We start from the raw sequence: 22,052 nt of genomic DNA, 5'->3' as shown, positions 1-22,052 counted from the left end.
GTTTTCATTTTCAGTTCAAGCTCAACAGCTGATGCAAATTCAGAGGAAACAGCTAATTTGGAAAAAGGAAAATCAACATTAAACAAAGTTTTGGAGTCTTTTTGTTCATATCACTGGCAACAGACTTTGGCTATGTTAAAATTCCTATTACAGGATGAAAATGTTCCTATAGTTTGCAGTTGCAAGCAAACACATTTGGTCCACTCTGAAACTCCCAGTTCCCTTACTGAAGAGGATGTTCACGTTCCATTTTGCAATTGCAATGGACACATGCTGACAAAAAGGTGCTGTTTACAAAATCAAAGGCCAAACACTTGTTTACCACCTCTGTCTGTTTGTATTAAAGATTTCCATTCTTTGTCATGCCAAGCTGTAGCAATTGGATGTATTAAGACAATGGTGAACAAAGCATGTAGTTCTCCTAAGTATTGTGCTGACCAGTTGCAAAATTATAACAGGCATTCTGTGAAAGCAGCAGCATGTACATATTCAGCTAAGGACTGTGACCTCTTAAGCAGCATTAAAAATTCAAACAGATCCCGCAGTCCATCACCACCTCCACTATCACCTGTACACAGTAAAGAATTTGAATTGTCAGAAGGAATGGTAATGGACTTTCCAACTTTAGACAACAACAAGCTTGAAATATCCATCAACCAGCCTCCATCCCTCTTGCCAGCTGAAGGAAGCAAGGGAGAGTTTGAGTATGAGGGTAAAACATGCAAAGGAAAAGAGATTGATTATTCAGATGGAGCACTGGGATCAGCAGACCAGGAAAGCAATGATGGTTATATGAACTCTGAGAAAGGTGAACATTCTGCCATTTTTCAAGATTTAATGGACCGCATTAATGAGAAGTTGAAATCAATAGACACTACAGATCTAGCAACAAATCTTGTAAAACTTTCTAGCAGTGACAGAGCACCAGAAAGTGATGTCAAATTAGGAGACTTCATAACTTCTCTTTTGCATAATGCTAAGGCAAGTGATTACAGCTTTATGGAATTACTTCGCCAGCATGATAAACAAGTGGAAAATAAAATTATTCAGACAAGATTTCGCAAGCGTCAGGAAACTTTATTTGCAACGTATAATTCTCCTGACTCACCAGTCATTCGACGACAGTCTCTGCAAATCAAGAGGGAGCTTGCAAGCCTTGATGAAACTCTTGTACGAAAAAAATCAATTTCTGAGAGAAATGCAAAGAAATCTACAAAAAAAATTGATAAAATGCATCCAAATAAAAGACATAGTTTTACTGTAATAGAAGATGAGACTTTGCAACATCTTGAAAGTAATCCATGTGTGAATTGCCAAACCAAACCAATATGCTTTCCAGTACACCAAACAGAGACTTTCAATCTACCTCTTACTAATTTTCAGACCAGCTCCAGCTTTTTAGTTCTTTCAGAAAACAGTGCTATTGCAGCCAGCCAGGCAAAACTCCCAAATACACAAGGAGATTGTGCAACCTTAAAAGAGACTGGTCAGATTCCTCTGAAGGATGAGAGTAATGAAATCTTGGGTAGAACGAAACGTAACATTGTGCCTCCTGGGTGGTACTCTGTTTATGTAACAAACAATATCATGTTTAGAAAGTCATCCAGTACAAAAAAGTCCTTGAAAAGTTTGGAAAAAATGAGAATAAATAAAAATCTTCATGCTGAAAGATGCGGTGACATAAATATAAGCAAAATTGTGAGAGACACAAATCTGCAAGTTGTTGTGGAGCGTTTAGAAGATACAATAAACTTATCCAGAAAGACTAGCAACTCATTGTTGGATAGTTACAAAATAAGCCAAAAATTAAAAGATAATGCTTATGAACAGGTTATGAACCCAGCTACTAGAAGGGGCTTACCCTTCACTCTGAGTGAAATGGGATGCACAGGACAAACATTCCTTCCACACTCACATGTGCCCAGCAGCAGTAAAATCAAAGCAATTTGTGTTGCATCAAACACACAAGAAACTGTTATAAATCAAGAAATTAACGATGGCCTTTTGAAATCTCTGACCTTTAATTCAAGCAGTTCAGCTTCCAGTAATGGGGACTTGCATGTAACTTCTGAAGCCGGGGAGATCCCATCTCCCTTAAACTACTCTAGTCCTATTAAGCTTATGTTTGTCTCAGAAGTTAACAGTCATGAAGGAGTCAAATACACATTGACATCTGCAGCTGCATCTTCTAAGGGAAGCACAGATCTTTGTTTGTTTCAGGGGCACACAAATGCTTTGTTAGATAAACGGGCCACAGGTGACCTTTCTCATGCAGTCTGTGTCAAGGGTTGTGACTGCAGTGAAAATGATACCAAGGAGAGGTCAAGCTGTGTTTATGCAGAAGCTGTTACAAGCTCTTGTCCAGTTGGTCAAATTAACATAAATGACTCTAAAAAAATTGATGAAGTTGTGGAGAAATCAAGCGGTAGCAGTGAATTAGTTTTCAAAAGAAAGCCTGGTAGACCAAAGAAAATAGGTCCTCAAGTAGTTAAGCAGGTTAAGAGACCCATTGGACGACCTCCTAAACCAAAAGTAGACATGAGTGGAAGCACGAAACCTAGACCTGAACTTAGCTGTGGTGGTAAAAGCATCAAGTCTGATGCAGCAGCAATGGAAGAAGTTAACAGCAACAAAAATATTACTGTGACGGTTGTTTTTGGAAGGTCAAGAAGAACTAAGAGACACGTTTCTGAAGGTAATCTAAATCTCATCAGCATTCTGCCCACACAACATATTGATTCTAATTTTGCCAATGATCCCAGCAAAGCAAGGCACAATGCAGAAACTGGAAATGCTTTGACTGAAACAGTAAAAGGCTTCCAGAATCCTTCTGCTGAAAAGGAGGTCTCTGGTTATGACTATGTCAGGCCCATCAAGGGTAATCTGGCATCACCACATCCTTGCAGCAATGTTATACGGCAGATTAAGAAACCATTAACCACAGTTCGCAAACCTGGCAGGCCAGCAAAAGTAAAAATTTCCGGCATATCAGTGACTGTCAGTAGACTTTCACCTCAGGAAAGAAAAGTGAGCATCAGCAATGGTTTGCCTCCTTTACAACAGCAGAATGTGTTAGAAAAAAACATACCACAGGAAAGAAAAAATCAACTGTGCAATATGGGTCAAGTAAAGAACATGCAGAAAGATTCTAGAGAGGATGGATCACACAATGTTACTACAACAGTGTCAAGAAAACGTGAAATTCCATCGAGACACTCTGCTAGAGACAGAAAACCTTCACTGCATTTTTTGCATTCATTAGCATCGTCTAGTCCATTTACTTGTAGAAGTGCCTTACTACATAAATCTTACAAACTCCATTTGAAAAAAGCTAAAGAGCGAAAGGAAAAACTTACACAATCAAATCAGTGCACAGCATCCAGAGGTACCTCAGAGCAGAGAAATCCAGGAAATGCCAAAAACGATCTTAAGGATGGTGGATTTGGGCCCATTAATGAGGTATCATCAGATCCCATTTTTTCATCAAATCCCTCTCTCAGGTGGTGGCCTACTTCCACTTCAAGTGACACCCTGTTGGAAGAACTAAACAATAGATTTGAACAGATGACTAATACCTGGTTGAGAGTGGGGGGAAGTGAGTTTGACAAATGTGTATGTGAAAAAAGGGATCCCATTGAACGAGACTGTAATACTGAAATGTCAGACCCTTTAGACTCCTGCCTTGTAGGACTTGAAACATCACCTATAAAAATGCTTTTCCAGAAAAAGTGTAATATGAATGAACTTTGCACCTGGTTTATGCAAACTACAGAAACACAGTCTCTCTCTCTTGTGAGAAAGGCAAATGCTCGCAGTCCCTTAGAAGTAGTTAGTACTAAAGAGATAAAGATGGAAACTAAACAATCTGATCCTAGCACTTGCCCTTTCAGAAAGCACTTTAAAAAGTTTGCACTATCCTCCCCTTCAAAACCAGCAGGGAAATTGCAAATATTACATAACATGGTGAGGTCTCCAGTCTTAGGCATGAAAAGTAATTTCACTTTAGCCAGATTAAAAAGAAATGAATTTAAGAAGTTGCAGCGTGATAGGTGGGGACAAACAAAAAAGCTCTATAATCAGGCTCCTGGAGGCTGGAAATCAAAAAAGAAAAATCTGCAGTTATTTTGCCAAAGCCAGTTGTTTAAAAGTACAAGTGAGGAAATCAATGATGAAACACCCAAGCTGCAGGAGAAAAATACAGTAGAAATCCAGCCCACTCAGACTTTGGTAGAGTCTCAGAATAGCCTCTTGCCAACTGAAAATGAAACCAGAGATGCATTTGTTCAACAGATGATGGGATCGTCTGACTTTAACCCACATCCTGGTTTAGCAAATATACTTAAGTCACATTCAGAGGCAAATGGAACAATTCGTTGCCAGCAAAATGTTAGAAAAGAACAAAGCCAAGAAAAACTGTTTCAAAATACTTGGAAAGCCAAAACCTTTAAAGACTGTAGGATATTTCTGAGAAAAATAAACCATATTGAGCAGCACAATTCATTTAAGTTAAATAATGTCATTTATTCTCCTGAAGCTGTCGACAGTAAAAGCACTCAGGCCTATATGGAAGAAAAAAGACATCCTCTTTTAAGGTCCCATTCTACTAAACAAAATACATTAAAGAAACAAGAAAATGAAGTGGAAACATCTAAAGGATCTAATTCTTCTAAAGTGGTTGAAAAGCTGGATGGCCAGTTTCACAGCAGAAAATTAAGCAGTGGTGTAAACCAGGACGATAATCCTGCTGGTAGTTCTGAAGGTCTTACTAGAATAAACAAAAGGAAAAGTCCACAATGGGAGACCACTGATACAAATTTAAGAAAAAGGCATAAGAGACAATCATGCAGTAGTGGACAAATGGCACCTTATTACCCAAAGTACCAAGTAGGTAAGTTTTTGTTCCCCACTTCATCTTAAAATTGAAATCCTAAAGAATTGGAGAAATCAAACAACTAAGCACTTTTTTGTTTATTGCATGTTACTCATTTTAGTTTCAGAAAAGTCATTAAATCAAACATTGCATAACATCAGAATAATTCAGAAAGCACAATTTTAAAATGTTTATAATGTTTTGCACCATTCTTTCAGCTCTGATAAGCTAACCAATATAGTTTTGACAGACAAGAAGTCAAGTTCTGACATTCTGAAGTCAGTCACAACTGGCTGTTGACTTCAAAAGGAACAGAATTTCATTCCATTGTGTAGGTTCTCATAGTGTGAGAAGGAGTAAGCTATAAAATAAAGCATAAATTTAGTGCATTAGTATATAGCTGGTTTTGAAAAATTCTCATTGGATAATTACTGTTACAAATCTGTAATAGCTTTGTAATTTTACAGTGAAAGATAGTATTTTGTACTTCTGAAAGTTATTCAGTCAGAGACCCATTTTAGTATCCCTTCCATGCCAGATAAAATCTGCTGACTCTAAGGAGTTTGCACATTGAATCCTTACCCAACAATGTAAAATGTAAAATTATTTTTCACAAGTACAATATACAGTTACTATGCTAAATACTTTGACTTGGAATCTTTTTAGGCTAGTGTGAAATTAAATGATTTTTAAAGATAGGTATTTATAAATACATTGTAATACAACTGTGATCTCAAAAAGGCCATTATATTACTTAGAAAGAGGGCACATTTGTGTAATTGTTTCTTCTGTTGGGTGAAGAGATATCCTTAAACAGAAGTCTTAACTCATTTCAACAAAATTACTAAGGTGTGAAATCCTTGCCAAGTAAAACGACTGCAATTAAGTTTCTTCCTTTGTAGAAACAATATTGTATTAGCTAATCTGATATATTGGCCAAATATAAAAACCTTATTCAAAATATCAGATCAAAATTTTAGGTCCTTCTTTGATTCTATTTTTTAGGAAAGGATCTCTGATAATAAATAGAAAGGATAATTTAAGTTGTAATATAAACAATATAATGGATCTTGTATGCTTTATTTTTTTTTGTACATCATGTGATTTGTAGAATTCTTCATATTAAGCTCATTCAGTATAACCCTACTTTTTCCAAAGTTTTTCAGCACTTCTTTATCTATGGATTACTCTTTTGTATTTTAAGTCATTAATCTGGGGCCAAGCTCAACATAAATAACTTGTTTTTAAGAAGTTCAAACTTTGACACGAAATTGCTGTAAAAAAAAAAAAACTAGGAAAGGATAGGATAGAATATACCTATTTCTATATTACAAATGAAGAAAGAGCTCTCTCGTACTTGTAACTCGTTGAGAAAATGTTACATTCCAATTATATTTATCTGTAAATGTTTTGTTTCTATGGTAATGCAAGACCTATTACTGTGAGACGGTCTCATGTTAGTTTTAATTGGGACTCAATTTTATCTACCTGATAACTTTCATCCTTTAGTTTTGGATTTTAAGGAAATCTGATAACTATTTTGATATTTTACATTACTTCATTTACAGTTTTTGTTATTTTCCCTTTTACTCATGGTTTCTCATATCAGTCATTGTCTTCAGAAAAGCTATGATAGGAAATTCATTGATAAAGGAAATGTTTAAAGACAAAGAATGATGATTCTGGAATTGTCTCCACACTTGTAACCCCAGATCTTTCTTAGGGGTGCTATTGCACTATCAGAAGATTGTCTGATATTGGAAGGATGTCTTGTTTTGCTGTGTTGATTCAACATTGTGTACTCTCTGCACCAGCCAAGGAAATCATACAAATGTTTTTAGTCTAATATAGCTACTCCCTGAAAAGAAACAACATGATTTCTAGCTGTGCATGCATGTGACTTCAAATGTAATTCCTGCATCTGGGAGTTAAATGCACATGAAAACATCCTGTTTCGTTCATGTGTTCTTTGGATTGTATTTTTGTTCATGTGGTATCATAAACTATATCATCGTTCTGTTGTCACGCTTGAAATGTTGCTATAGACACATTTATGGTCAGTATTTGAAGTTTTTCTTAAACTTTTGCGGATCTTGGGGTCTTACCAAATGTTCTTAAAGAGATGTGATGCTGTTTTGTTGTGAAACATTGTGGCAGGTGGGCAGAATGTTGTTACCAAATTTTTTATGTACCCTTGGTTTTTTCACTAGCATGTGCAAGCAAGAATAAACAGTTGAATTCTTACGGCTGAAGGTAGTGTCCAACAACCAGAACTAGCCATGCACTCATTGCAGCAACAGAAAGGAGTTAATTGCTTTTTCTCACTGCCCGTTGTATTCAAGATAAGGTGGCTGGTAGATACATTTGATGTTTGTATATACTTCTGAACTGTTGCTTCCACAATGCATTTGATGTGTTGAGGGGCAGTTCCCTTTTATTCCAAATCCATCTTCTGGCAATTTTAATTTCTTTAACAACACCGAAATGCTATTATTCTCTGTTGTGCAAAGAAAATTACATAAGCATGTTTTTAGGAAAGCATTTGTTTTCTTTTCACAAGAGTAGTTCACTTTTAACCCTGAAGGTCACATTAACATGCTTTGGACTTGGGCAAAAGGTTTCAAGAAAGCCAAGCTAAAATACAAAAAACTATTAATCCAACAATAAAACTGGGACATGTAATATACTCCATTTTAGAATCTTACAATGTACTGAATATTTTAAAAATCTGCTTCAGAGGGTCTGGACTTCATAAGATGGAAAAGAGACTGTGAGCCATCTATGGTAGCAGGCAGAGCTGACATCACAGATCTGTGCTCTTAGCATTCATATCAGGGTGGGAGTTTGCATACAAAAGCTTTTAAAAATCAATCTCTAGCACTTAAAGTTAGGATATTTTTATCTAACATGAACTTTTTAATTTTCGCCCTTACATTTTCACTTTTCTTCAGCTGGTCTGGAGTTTTAGAACAGATCTGTTGGATTTGTCAGCAGAGAATATGACCTTTCACTTTTACTTTTTGATTATGTTTGAATGTGGTTTTTATATTCTACCTTAATGAAATCAAGTTTGTGCAGTACTTGAAAAGAAAATTTGCTAATTTTTATGGTCATTTCAAAGTTGGCTGCAAGAGTGAAGAATCATAACTAAGAAAACTTCGGTGTTGTGAGTCTAATTGGTCCCTTCATTGTGCACATAAAATAACATCTGTATTAATATTACAGAAAAACATTTTCTTAAACTGAACTTCCATTACTACAAGTTTGCAAAAAAAATTGGAAGGGAAAATTTTGTGAATTCTTTTTTACACATCTATGTTACAATGGCTTTAATATTCCAGTATTGTTGCTTCTTTGTCTCATGGTAGGGCAGTCCAGTAATAAAGCAGCTACAGATGGGGATCACTTCCCTTCTCCTGTGAATGACCTGGTGACAAACAGGATTGATTTTAGCGGGTTGTTCAGCTTTCATGAAGGACCACATTCTACACCCCTGCTGAGTGACAAATTTAAAATATTGGGTTAGGAAAAGTGCAGAGGAGACATAGAGTAACAGTCATTAAATCTATTGATTTTAGGAAGACTCTTTTCACAAAGGCTTTTCATCAGAGGATTTCTTGGCTCTAAAATAAATTTCACCGGTGATGCAGAGTAAGCAGATAGAAATTTTCATACCTGTAGTTGCCAGAGAAGAAGTTACCTTGTCACAGGCTGGCATAAACCAAAGTAAGAGCATTAATAGAAATATAAGAAGAATATTAAATGAATGACTGTTCACAGTAAGTGGGCCATTTTTAATGCAGAAGTGTGAAAGCAGAAAGGGACACTTGATATATAGATGACTGTACATGTGTAGTAAATCCTTACTTATTTAATGAACTTAATGGTCTCTGCTTCATTCCCTGTGGTGCAACAAGAGCGGCTCCCTGCCGCAGTCTAATGCTCCATTTTGTTTCACACTCTGGAATTCTACTTGCCAAATTACAAACTCTTCTTTCCTTTTCTTTTTCTCACATCAGGTGATCTAGTGTGGGGTGTGTAGGTTTTGGGTGCTGTTCAGTTTTAAACTTTGGTTATTTCCATATTGCCTTAGAGTATTGCCTTAGAGTATGCTGTTACTCATCTTATTTTGAGGGTTCTGCACTAAGGATTTTTACTCTTGCTTCTTTTAATAATGGACTTTTTTAAAGAACTTGGCTCTGAGGTCTTCAAATTTCTTTACCTGCTAGGATCTGTAGTTTTCTGTAGCTTAGTGCCTTCATCATTAAGCCTTTGTGTAGGATTTATATACCCAGTTTTATTCCTAAGCTGGGGTGCCTTTTTCATCATTTTATTCAGTATTGTTTTGCTGTCTGTTTTTAATTTTACCTCTTCAAAAACTGAGAAACTCATAGTCATATTTTCCTATTTGTCCTTGGTCCTGAGGAAGTGGCTAGATTTTTCAGCTTTCTTTAGGGAACTGATAATACTAAATAAATATAAACAATCTTCTGTCTTTCTTTGGAAGCCTTTTACTAGAAGAGAAAATAGCAGTTTTCCAAGGCCTGCACAGTGCTTTTGAAAATCTGACAAGTGCGTATCCTTTTTTAAATCCTCTCTTCTGTTGAGAGTTCATGGCCTTTAGGCAGAGCTTCTGTTGCTGTTAGATAGAAAAGGAGGGAAGTCAATCAACAGAGCCTGTGAAGAGAAAACCTGTAAATTAAGTATTTATGTAGTCTGACCATGACCAGAGCAGATTAATTTTGCTGAGACAATTCCACATTTTGGTGTTGAAAATAGTTCAAGGGAGATGCTGTAATTCATAGAGGCCTGTGTACTGTGCCTTAGCTTGCATTTCTCTATTGTTGATATGCTAAAGCTAGTGCTGCTTTTCTATTTTCACCACATCTTTGTAAAGTGTCTTATACTGGAATCTTCAGTTAATTACCTTCAAAAAGTGCAGATGCTGGTTCCAGAGTTGAGGGGAGAAATTTAAAATGATGTGACGTGACTGGATTGTTGTTTGCATGTATTCTTGGGTAGATTTTCCTTTCCTAATTCATCTTTCACTCCTCAAAGGATAGTTTTAGTCAGACTCTTGATGGTTTGAAATAATTTTCAGACTTTTAAGCCAGATATAATGCCACTTTTATTCATTCTTCATCCTTTTGCTTGCAGTGTCCTTTAATTTTGCTATAATTGTACAGTTGTGCCTTAAAGATATTGTTTAAACAACCTTTGAGACTAATAGAAATTCTTTTGTTATTTGGTAACTGGGTATCAATTAAATAGAAATAGTAATTTCGGCATGTTTTAAGGACAGTATTTCCTTATCAAAAGGCTTTTTCTCTCCAACGTTTCCTGTGGTCAACATGGAAAAGAGAGGCTCTCTAAAATGTCCTTGAATCTTGGGTGTCAATGAGAATGCTGTGTGTTTCTGAAAGCTGTTGACAACCTTCAGGTTCTAATTAAGACAGATATTTTTATAATGATCAACAACTAATTAGATGGATGTATCTGAAAGGGAATTTCTATGTACAAGAGGCCTAATATTTCAAGAACAGGATTTTGCCAGTATTGCCATGCACACTCCACTCCAGCATCTCAGCTTGGTGGGTTTGCCCTTGGTGGCAGCTGGGGCAGTGTCCTGCTTCCTGTGCTCAGTGTCATCTCAGATGTGATGGTGGTTTGGGGTGTGCAATCTGGGTGAAGAAAGTTTATGGAGTCCTCATTAGCCATGTTTACTTCATAGTTATTTAAAGATTTTTATTATTAGGTATTTTGAAAGTAAACAGAGGAAACAGTTTGGAAATCAGAATTATGGGTTTTACCAAATACAATTATATAGAAATGTATGATATCTAGACCTGTACCTGAATATCTTTTTATAGGGATAGGTGCTACCTGTGAACCATTCTAAGGTATGATTTTAAGAGAAAATCACTTCTTTGAAAAACTGCAAGTAGAACCTTGATTGAGATGCCAATTGGGAAGTTATTTAGAATTTTTCACTTTGTTGCTTACAAGGGTTTTTTTAATAGAGCTTTATAAAAAGCTAGAAAAGTAAATCTTATTTCACTGCCAGTCAAATAAAAGATTTGACTTATTGTAACTGAGTAATAATTAATACATACTCCACAGTCCTAACCAGGTTAGGACTCAACGTTTTGATTGGTTGCAGTGTAACTTTATAAAATAATGCTGTTCTTGAGACACATCTCTCTCCATCGTCTCCTTTCAATTCATGAGGTATCATCTTGAAAACCATTTATGAAGACGACAGTTTTCATCTCTCCTTCACCTGTTATTTCTTTTTTCCCATTGTTGGATTGCCAGCTTTCAGCAGACTCACTTGTTTTCTCATCTAAAAGCTCACTTTATATTTCATTCTTAGTGTGTGATTTTTCATGAACTTTTTTTATTAATTACTCAGTAAATCAGACTATCTTTGTTTTCCCTGCCTTTTTGTAGAATGATGTGCACACTTCTTCAAGGAGGGTGATGAGCCCAATTAGGATGTCAAGTCCTTGCACATCAGCTCTGCTTCTGTAGTGAAAATTGCACCTTTGCCATTGGCTGTCTCTTCATCTGTGCTCCATGATAGCTGCCTGTGCCTTTGTCCCAGCAGTGCCTGTCCTGCAGTGGTGCAGACCAGGCTCCTGCTCAGCTGTTGTTCATTTCACAGCTTTGTTGTTGCTCCTCTTGTTTATTCAGACCCCTGTCTGAGCCACAGTTCAGACCAGCCAGGCCATTGTACCCTGGTTATCCCACATTTCTCTGCATCCTGCCTTCATACTTTGCTCTCCTTTAGTACCAAACTGTGCCTGATTCTCAGATCATGCATCAGCTTTCCTTTCATACCAAGCTGTGTGTTTGTGAGTGCCAGAGGATATTCTCCAGAAGATGAGTGCAGCCCAGTTTTATTCCTGGTGTGACTTTTTACTGCATGTTTCTCATTGTGTACTTTGGCTGGTCCATTCTATCTGGTCCATACCTGCCAAGAGATTTTAATACCATGAGCAAAAGGTCAATCAGCTTCTGTCACAGGTACAGAAATTCTTTTGTGAAAAGCCATACCAGATTTTTAATCCATTTTTTTCATATTGAAGACCAGGTAATTTAATTTTTCCTACAGTGTAGAGATACATCTTTTCCAAGATCAAGATACTTGAACAGATTTCATCTTCCTATCTCCATGCTTTTGGGCCAACCACTCTGCATGATTTATTACTCCAGACAAGTTGCAGTTTCTGCTGCCATATTCCTGGCAAATTGCACATTCTGTTCTTGTTGAACAGGTCAAGCAATTTTTGTTTCTTTGCATTTTTTCATAACTGAAAGGGGACATTTTTTTTATGTTGATTCCTGTCATGTTCCAGACATCAGTAAAGGCTGTTTAGATTATTCTTCAATGTCTTAGGAGTACAAACAATGGTATCTCTTGCTTTGTCAAGAGGATGTAAACCTCTAGTGAGAAAATTCATGATTTATGGAGGCAATGTGCCCTTTTCTGTATTCTATTCTTTGGTATCAATCTGTCTAGGTTTTACTATTTGATTTGTCTTTTCAACAACAGAAACTCACCCGACTTATATCTGCTTTCAGCTGTATTGGTTCCTTACCATAAATTAAATTTAGGCAGGAGTTTCACACTTTCTTTCAGTGGCTGTGCACTCACCTGCTCTCCATCCTTCACTCACTGCCACTTGCTCCTTTCTGTCACTTCTGGGCATCCTTAGGAGGAATCTGCTTCTGTCTTTTATCATGGTTTATCTGTAAGTGGGGCAGGTATCTTAACTTGATTGCAGCTCTTTCTCCAGTTAAGATCAACTTTAGACCTACTTTTCTTACTTCATGTATACCAGTAGAAATGGCCTCAAAATTAACTTAGGACTTAAAAGCGCAAGTCTGAATTTCTGCTTGGTTTGGGATGTTTTATGTCAACTGTCAAGCCATCAGTGAGTAATGTGACTACAACCAGGTTTTTCCAAGCAGGTCTTATTCTTTGTTTTCATTTTGTAGCTCAGGGTAGAATATTTCTAAATTATGATTCTGCTAGGAATTAGAATAATGAGGCTTTCACATTTCAAATTAAAAGGCATGCATAGATGAAAATAAGGATGTTCAGGGAAGTCAGTCTTTTCAGATGGATCTTGTCACAGGTTCCTGTTACCTAAGGTGTGGATTTCACAAATACTTAGAGATTATACTTGATATTTTACTGACCCAGGCCTGCCCTCAAAGCTGTCTTATTTCAAACTGTTGAAATCTTGGTCCAAACAATGGATTATTTCCCTGTACATGAAATGGAAACTTAGCTGAAAAAAAAATCTTGTCTAGAAGCTGTAAAAATTACTTACAAAATTTTTCTTTAAAAATAAATTCTTATTCTCACCTGAATTGTGCTCTCTTGGCTATGTGTGAAGTCTTTCATTTTGAATGCAGCGTAAATTTTAGGGGGAAAAAAACTACTTAGGCTTCAGTGTTTTTATTGGGGCACTTAGCATAATTTTCAAAACATTCAATAATAATAATTTTTTTACAATGTAAGAAATTTATTTACAATGCAAGTGAATATTATTAAAGATCTATACTTAAGCTATATATAGGTATCAATTCTTAAAATTTTGTTGTTGTTGTTACCTGTCTTTCTAGTTTAAAGTTCTTGAGATGTGTGTTTGAATAAATTCTCTTGTGTATCATATTTGTTGCTGACATTTCCTATTTATCAGTTTACTACTTACAGCTGGTTTTAAATTACATTTAAGTAGTAGAAATCTCAGAAAAGGAAATTACTTATTTGCAAATTGCTGTTTGACCTTCCTGAATTCAGAAGTCTGGTGGGTTTTAAACCACCCAGGGACTGTCTCATCGTATTTCTGAGATGATCTCTCTCCATAACATAATTGCATTTATAATGTCAAAAAACTGTTATGGATTAAAGATTTGAGCTCAAGTGACAGGACTTCCATAGCTGCGTTCATCCCAGCAGTGAGGTGGAGGCATTTGCTTCCTCAGAACAGCCTGAACCAGCAGCACTTGCTGTTCTGAGCCCCCAGCCTCGCCTTATTGCGCCTCCTTCCAAACCTTTTTTAATTATGATTAGGTAGAAAAAAATAGCAAAAGCTTTTCTTCTGTTATAGTATGTTTGTAAGTCAAATACAGCAGTGCTCATCTGCACAACAGGTGTTTAGGGGTTTTATTTATTTGCATGATGCTAACTTCTAGTAATAACTAGAAGTTAGTTTTCTTTCAGGGGACTGATGATCAGAGGAAGGCTTGTTTTGGAGTGGTGCCTAGAAGCTAAGAATTCATTATGTTCATCATCAGATTATGATGCTGCCTTTCAACTGTTAGAATCTTAGCTGCTTTTTGGTACCAAGATCTTTTAAGACTGTATGCTAGGAACAATTTGAGATCATAGGATTATTTTTTTTTTCTTTAACAGGTTATGTACTATCATCAATAGTAAATTACACCCTAAAATTTTATGACTTCTTCATGCCCACTTCAGTGACATTAGTATTAGCTTACATTAGTATTCTACTTCCTTGTTCTTGAAAAGCCCTGTGTCTTCTGAGGACTGCTAAAAAGTCTGTAATACCACAAAACATGGTGATTCTTGTCAAAAAGACCACTGTTCTACAATCCTTTCTCAGTCAGGCTGCTTTAAATAATTGGGAAAGGAATGTTGTTGCTATTTAGACTTGCCAACATATATTCAAGTCTGCGCTGTATTTTGGGCAGCCATTGGAATGGAGTTTTGTACTTCCATGGCTGTGCAAGCCTGATTGATTTATGTTTGAAAAGAGTTTTAGTTCCTGAATTCTTCAATGAAATTGCAGTTTAAACCTTTTATGTTGCCCATGATCTGTTGTGTGTAATTTTCTGAGGCTGACTGGTTTTGGGGAGAAAGTTATGTTATTTCTCTACCTGCACTCTCAAAGTGTTGCCATCCAGTCCACTTGCCAGATGTTTACCTGCAAATGTAACCACCTCCTGTTCGGTGTTACTGTTGTGCTGTGGTCTTTGAAGATGAAGTACCAATGATCAGTACTGCTGTATAATTTTGTCTCTGTGCAATTTAAACTTAAAGCTTGAACAGTGTGTTGGTATCTCAATATAAAGATTCAGAAAAAAGCTACCAGTTAGTAATGCTCTTTCACTGACAGGCCAAGAGTGCTCACAAATTCCTGCTTGCCTCTTCTTGCTATCTTTCGCATATATTTTGTATGTATTTCATATTTCATATATATAATATTTCATATTTCCTTTTTTTTTTTTCTGTTTCCTTCTCAAACCAAGAAAACAACTCTGAGTTAGTCTGAAGAGCAAAATAAACTTTCCACCATAATATCAGTCTGGGATTATGGCTAGTTCTAACTTTTCACCCTGTCTTTTTGTCTCCATTCAGTTCACCTCCTGTCTTGGTATTCTGTGCTGTTTTGTTTCGCTTAGCACTCAGCCCTTATATCTGATTTTAAGACTACCTGAATATTGCTTATCTCTCCATTTTGCTTTGATTCATTTCTAGGGCATTTTTTTCTCTCTCTGATTCCCAAATGAGATTCCATCCTCACAGCTGAAATATGTTATTTCATATTACAATGAGAGTCCAGTTGGTAAATGGAAATGAGACATTAAAATTTTCTTTGTAGATTTCTTTGCTGCTGGGTTTTGGCATTGTGGAAAAAATGAGTTTAAATTTTAGATACAATCAGTCAGACTGTGCATGCTTGGTTTACTGTCTTTTCAATATATATTACATTACCAAATCAATCTCTGTTGGAAGTCATACTGAGGCTACTGTAGTCATTGTAGATTTTAACCTAGTGTATTGCACTAGTTCCTTTTTTGAGAAATTGTTTAAGCAGGGTTTGTACAGAGAACATTTTTTTTAATTCTGCTGAAGTTTTACTGTTTCTGCTCAGTGTTTTTGAAACCATTCTGTAAAAGCCCCGAGTCAGTGCTGTGTGTCACAGATGCTCTTACGCTTTCCAAGCTGCCAGTCTGCAATCTCTGCTGGCAGTGTTTAACAAGTGCAGTTTGCAGAATCTCTGTCAGACAGGAGGGTAAGAGCCAGTTTGACCTTGCTCCCAAATAGTGGGGAAGGAGATGTTTTTATCTGTAGGTGTTGCAAAAGACTTAGAGAGACATGGCCCTGCAGTGATACTTTCATAGCTGTTCTACAGCACACGAGCACACAGCATTGATGGCAGTCTCTGATGGGAAAGGCTGAGGACTGACCTAACAGACAAGAGACATTTTTACCCATTCCTACTTTTTCTTTTTCATACTTTTTTTCAACATGTTGTGACAGATTAACTGAGCAAATATATGGAATTGAGCTACCCAGATTTTTTTTTTACTTTGTCATTTTCATACAACAACAACAGGTGTCACATATCCTGTTTTTCCAGAAGAATGTGGTTCCAAACTGCAGAGAAAATAAGCAGTTCAGAGAATATTATTTTCCTTTTGGCAGCCTCAAATTTTCTGGTGTTGCTCTCCCATCCTGCCATTAAAAATTAGTATTTATAACAGTATAATGATGACTTGGGTAAAACTAAAGAAAGAAATTTGAATTTAAAAAAAAATTAGTTGTTTTCAGGTAGTTTTAACAGGAAGTGTGGAAAAGAACAAGGTTTTCTTTAGCACTTAGGAGCATGGTGAGGCCACTCATTGCTTACTTTAGTAGAAGGTTGAATTAAAACCTTTTTATGTAATGATAGGAGGAAATTCTTGTGGGGAAAGAAGATCCCTTTAGGCCTCAGGAGTTCTGGAAACTTAACTACACACAGGGTTCTCTGCTTAGCCAAGGAGACCAGAGAGGACCTGAGAATCCATTGATGTCACTCTGATCTGGCTGCTGAGTTAGAGTAACACGGGTGATTTGTTAGAACAGCACAGGCAATCCATCCTTTCTGCAGCGCTGTTGAAATGGAAAGGTAAATTCAGAGATGATTCCGTGAGGGTGATAGGGGAACTGGGAGTTACAGCACACACACACCCATCCTGAAGTCCTCGCTGACTGTTCCAGCCCCATTGGGTTGGTGTGCAGCAGCTTCCAAAGGCAGCCCAGGGCAGGGGAGGCCATTCCCAGCTTGCACGGAGCCAGCAGCATGTCCTGTCACCATGCACAGCGTGCTGTGCCCATGTCCTCAGTGCCACCCCTCTGGGCTTCAGGTGGCTCTGGGCAAGTTCTAAGCTGAGACTGAACAGGCCCCTTGCACTGAGCCATGGCAGAGCACCTGCTGAGGGTTGCTGAATTAGGAAAGGGTAGTATAATTTAAGATGAAGAAAAAATGCTGAATTTTCAAGACATCTCACTAATTTATCATACAAATTGTGGAAAAAATGAAGATGTTTTTCATCTTTTTCACTGGGATTTCAGCCCTGTTGCCCTGTCTTCAAATTCCCTAGAGAATTAAACAGAGCTATTGGATATGCCGTGACTGGAGTTAATGATGTTCCATGTCACAGAAACACCTGGAGCTGACTTCCACAAATCACATGCACAGAAGCTGGTTAACTGAGTCAGTCCCAGGTGAATAAAAACAAAACAGATGATAACTGCAGGCATGGTTAACACATGGCTTTAGAATGGGGAATTCTAACCTTTTTAGAGACCGTTCTGTAAGGTCAGTATATGCCTGTTATTTAGGGAATTAAAGGAAGTTCCATATTCTTACTGGTGTGGGTGTTGACAGTGCAGAGCTCCAGGGGACTGTAAAGTGGGGATACTCTTCCAGGCTCTCCTGAAATAGGCTCCATGGCTTCAGGGACCGTCAGGCTATGTGTAACATCTTGCTAGGAATGCTTAATGCACTGTGGAGCTTGTGCAAGTCGAGTGGAATAAAATTTATAGAGTAGAATCTATTCATGGATTTGACTGAAAAAATTCAACTGCTTCTGTCTGACTTTATCCCTTTAATTACATTCTCTGATTTAAAAATATTTAAATACATCATTTTTTTTACTTTGTTACATCAACAGCTGGAAAATAAATCAGTACAGGTAAAGGAAAGAAAAGCAAAATAAAAGACTAGGTTCATTTGGTTAACAAATATATTAAAGCAGACCTCCAAATATATTATTTTCTACTTAATTTTTATTAAGGTAAAATTTTCTAAAATAGTTTCACTTTTTGTGTTGATGTTACCCACACTGAGGAACTGGGGGAAAAATTAACATTTTTCTATTCCTGTTTATATGCATCTATTTAAAAAGCAAAGTCTTGAGTTTCTTAAAGTTCTTCTCTGAGAGGTAAATAGATCACCACATGACAATTATCAACACATACTCCAGTTCTAGTTTTGCAAATTCAGTCCAGCCCATTGCACTTTGTACAGAAACCTGTACAAACCTAAAAGATGAAGAGTAGGACAGTCCTTGACAGAGCTGAGTCCTTGGAAAGGGCTGCTTGGTGCTATAATAGCACTCGGCATTTTCATTTATAGTCCCAGCAACTGAGAAGGAATGATGGCCACAGTTGCACCAAATCTAGGATACACTGTTAGCACCAGCAGTGTAGTTTGGAAAATGGCCCTTACCAGCTTGGTGCAATTCCCAGTTGATCTGCAGAAGGAATGTGCCAGGTCAGACGAAGGACAAAAAACCTTTGGCTTTTCTGTCTGGCACTTGCCCAGCATGCAACACAGTTTATCTGTCTTTCTGCTTTATCTGTCTTTCTGCTTTAAAGACAGTGGAAATGCTGGGTTTTAAAGTACTTTGCAGGTATGTACCTGCCAAAAAACCACCAAAAAAACCCTAAAAAACCCTAAACCCAAACTACCCCAACCCTTTAAAAAAAAAAACCAAACCAAAACATTCCTGCCCTAACCTTCATTTAGCTGTTGGGAAGTTGTTAGAAGTTGTGTTTTGCTACGTGGCCATGCCTGAAAAGCACAAAATCAGTAGGGGTGAGGAAAGCTGCTAACTGAAGCCTTAACACCATCTTCCATATGCACTTAAGCCCATGGTCATAAGAAAAGCCTTTGACTTCCTGAGGGCAAAGATCCAAGTCTGAAGAAGTTGTAAACTCAAGAAAGTAACCTTGCTGACTGAAGTCCTGTCCATCATCTACACCTGCACTCCTTTTCCTGCAGGAAGGAAAAGATCAGAGCAACCAGAGAAAAAGGGCGCAAGGCAAAACAATACAAAAGACAGAGGCTGAATAGTGGCACAAGGAAATGCAGAGCATGGGGGTAGTGCACTAGTTTGGAGGGGTGGGAACTAGTGTTAGGAAATGAGAAATTTCTGTTTTACTGCCATGTCAGCACACAGCCTTGAGGGGTGCTGATATTAAAATGTGAAAGAATTAAAACTGTTTCTGATATCTGTGACAAACAACAGTGAATTGTCATTCTAGCTGTTGCCTGAGGTCTTTCCCTTTTGCTGTGACATAGGAAATGTTTTACTCAAAGTCAATCACTGTAACACAAGCCAGTGGTTTAGGCTGTAATTCTGCACTCACTGACTGTCCTCAGCTACTCTGTGCACTCAATGTGAGCACTACACTGCAGCACATTCCATTCTTCAGAATGAGTTCTGGGATGAACCTCTTTTCCTGAAATGCAAGTAAAAGCTGTTTCTGCTGCTTAAATATCCCTTGGATAGGAAACTGTGTTCAGATAGGTTTTAGCATGGTGATCACCTCCTACCCTTAATTACAGTACTTAGAACATTATTTTTAGTACCTCAGAAATATTTTCAACTTGGTCATTCTAGAAGTTGCCAAAAACTTTGAAAAGGATGGTGAGAAACACAGGGGGACAAATCACTGCAGGAGGTAGACAGTAAAATAAAAGGGATGCAGAGGTTTCAAATGAGGATTGAAGTTGTCTTCTGAGTGTGTGTTATATCTTAAAGCACTGAGTGCTTTATATATTAAGGAAGACATTTTTGATGATGAGGATGGCAAAACACTGAAACAGGTTGTCCAGACAGATGCTGGATGTCTTATCCCTGGAAACATTCAGGATCAGGCTGGATGGGGCTCTGAGCAACCTGATCTACTTGAAGATGTCCCTGTCATTTCAGGGTTGGAGTAGATGACCTTTAAAGGTGTCTTCCAACCCAGTTTGATAATTCAATCCACACATCTGTCCTAGTCTGCTTAGTGACCCCCACAAAGGACTGGGTTTCTTTCTGTTCCTGTGTTACTTTTTTTTCTAGATTTAAAACAAAATACCATCTATATGTGAGTCCTTCCATGGCTGCTCTAAATTTAGTCAGCAATAAAAACAAGCCCCAATCTCTTGCCCAGTTCCTGCTCTGTGCCTTTACAGTAGTCAGCTGGAGATGACTGAAGCAAGAGCAGCTGTTCCTGCACCTCCTGCAAAGGAGCAGCACGAGCAGGAGACTGCCCTGGGACTGACACTGCCAAGGGACAGGGCCCCAGCCATCCCCACACAGAGCAGCCCAATCTGCTGCACAGCTCAGCACAGTCGGGTTCTAATCTCGGTGTTTCTGGAACATCGTGCACTAAAACAACAACAAAAATCCCCAGCAGAATACAGGATCTGCCACCACCTCATCTTGCCTCTTATCAGCTTGTTTGCAGGGCAAGAGGACAGTGTACTAAACTTTTTCTCATTTTTTTTCCCTCTCCTACCCCCACTTCTTTTCTCACAGCACGCTACAAGTGAAAGTCTCGGAGCCGCAGAATTCAATAGACATGAACACAGAAAATGAACATTTGAAGTCCATAAAGATGTGCCTTAATCAGCCCACTGAGTGGAATCTGAGTTTTTCAGCAGCATCTCTCGCCAGCTGTAAAGTTTTTAACCAAAATCTCAAAACTGATGAGAACAAATAGATTGCAGCTGTTCTTGCACTATTATTTTGTACATTGTTCCTGATTTTTTTTTCTGCTAAATAATAAGCATTTATTACATTGATCTTGAAATGATCTTGTGTGATTTGGCTTTATATATTACTAGCATTATTCAGTTTGATGTACTTTTTCTTTTCTAAATATGAAGTTTCACATCTGACCATCATGAAATTCTTGCAGTTCAAATTTATATCAGAATCGGATGTTCCCCTTTAATAGTATTGTGATTTTCCTATGTTCTTTAAATTTAACTATGGTTTCCCAATTTTATTTTTGTGCACGAAAGTTAATATATTATGTAATTTGTGGCATAGGTCACCATGTAAAGATTTATGGTAATAATTGAGACAAATCTGTAACAGGTGGAGACCGACTACCTCGAAGCAAAGCAGTACAAAGGTAAATTACCTGAGGAGATCTCCTTCACCAACAGATTGAAATGTGTGGAAGCACCAGTTTGTTTCTGCAGTATGCTTTCATCTTCACTTACCTTGAGAACTTCTGTGTGACAGTGTTTAATGACCCTAATGTCTAAAAGAAAGACCAAGCCTGCTGGAGAATCTCGTGAAAGATTGTCATTCAACAAATCTGTAACTGCACTTTTTGAGGTTTCTGCTAAATGGTCTTTCTTCCCCATTTGTTTTTATGAATTTATGCCTGCCACCAATTAAAATGGATGTAAATGCTCTTCCTATTTCATTTTTTCCGTGTACTTTGGAAATTCAATGTAAAATCGAAATCTTATCTCTACTCAAAGAAGTAGTAAATGGTTGTAGCTGACTACATTGTAGACATTCCATGCTTAAATGATCTTAGCAAGGTTCATGTACTTCGTTCATCAAAACTTTATTATTGATACAGCTATAAAAAAAGTGTTAGAATAAAACCATATAATATACTTCTCTTTTCTGGAGTCATACATTCAGTAGCTAGAGTAGAGGTTTCTTAATTCATGATGAGTTATCTGTCCTTTACTTGACAAGAACTAATTTTCCAGAAGGAAATTTCCTTGGAAGACACTGTATTTTATAAAATAAAGGTTTTAAGGAGTCACCTTACAAAAATGAAGATGCATTTCCTCTTTACAGAGGTTTGTTGGTTTGCAAGTGCAATCCAGGAACTGAAATAAAGAGATTGTTATGAATTCTGGTGGCACAAGATCCCAAGAGGGTATTGAGTCACGGAAGCATTGGACATGATAAAAAAATGTGATTAAAAAAATAAACATTCATCAAGTTTTGAGCTGTTTAGAAGGTCTTTATGTATCTCAGCTGTTACATGCGGGTGGACTCTGTGGGGCAAGAAAGCCAAAAGGAGAATTAAACTTTCCAGGGGAGAGGAACTGAAGATAAATTCAGTGGAGCC

The 22,052-nt window shown here is 37.4% G+C and overlaps 1 protein-coding gene across 5 annotated transcripts in view; it reads left to right on the top strand.

Moving 5' to 3' along the window:
* LCORL (ligand dependent nuclear receptor corepressor like) overlaps nucleotides 1–21,926 on the top strand; it is an 81,950-nt gene extending 60,024 nt beyond the window's left edge. For 2 of the 5 annotated variants that reach the window (XM_038134417.1, XM_038134419.1), the window contains exons 7-8: nucleotides 15–4,884; nucleotides 20,486–21,926. In XM_038134417.1, the coding sequence (XP_037990345.1) occupies nucleotides 15–4,884; nucleotides 20,486–20,545 (4,930 nt within the window). In that variant the 3' untranslated portion in view covers nucleotides 20,546–21,926. Of the gene's footprint in view, nucleotides 1–14; nucleotides 4,889–20,485 lie in introns of those variants that run through there. The other 3 variants (XM_038134418.1, XM_038134422.1, XM_038134421.1) reach the window with 3 other exon arrangements.
* The last annotated feature ends 126 nt before the right edge of the window (nucleotides 21,927–22,052 follow it).

The sequence above is a fragment of the Motacilla alba genome, chromosome 4 (genome assembly GCF_015832195.1).
Source record: "Motacilla alba alba isolate MOTALB_02 chromosome 4, Motacilla_alba_V1.0_pri, whole genome shotgun sequence".
Lineage (NCBI taxonomy): Eukaryota > Metazoa > Chordata > Aves > Passeriformes > Motacillidae > Motacilla > Motacilla alba.
Note: the sequence above shows the minus strand (reverse complement) of the source record. Positions and strands in the feature narration are given on the sequence as shown.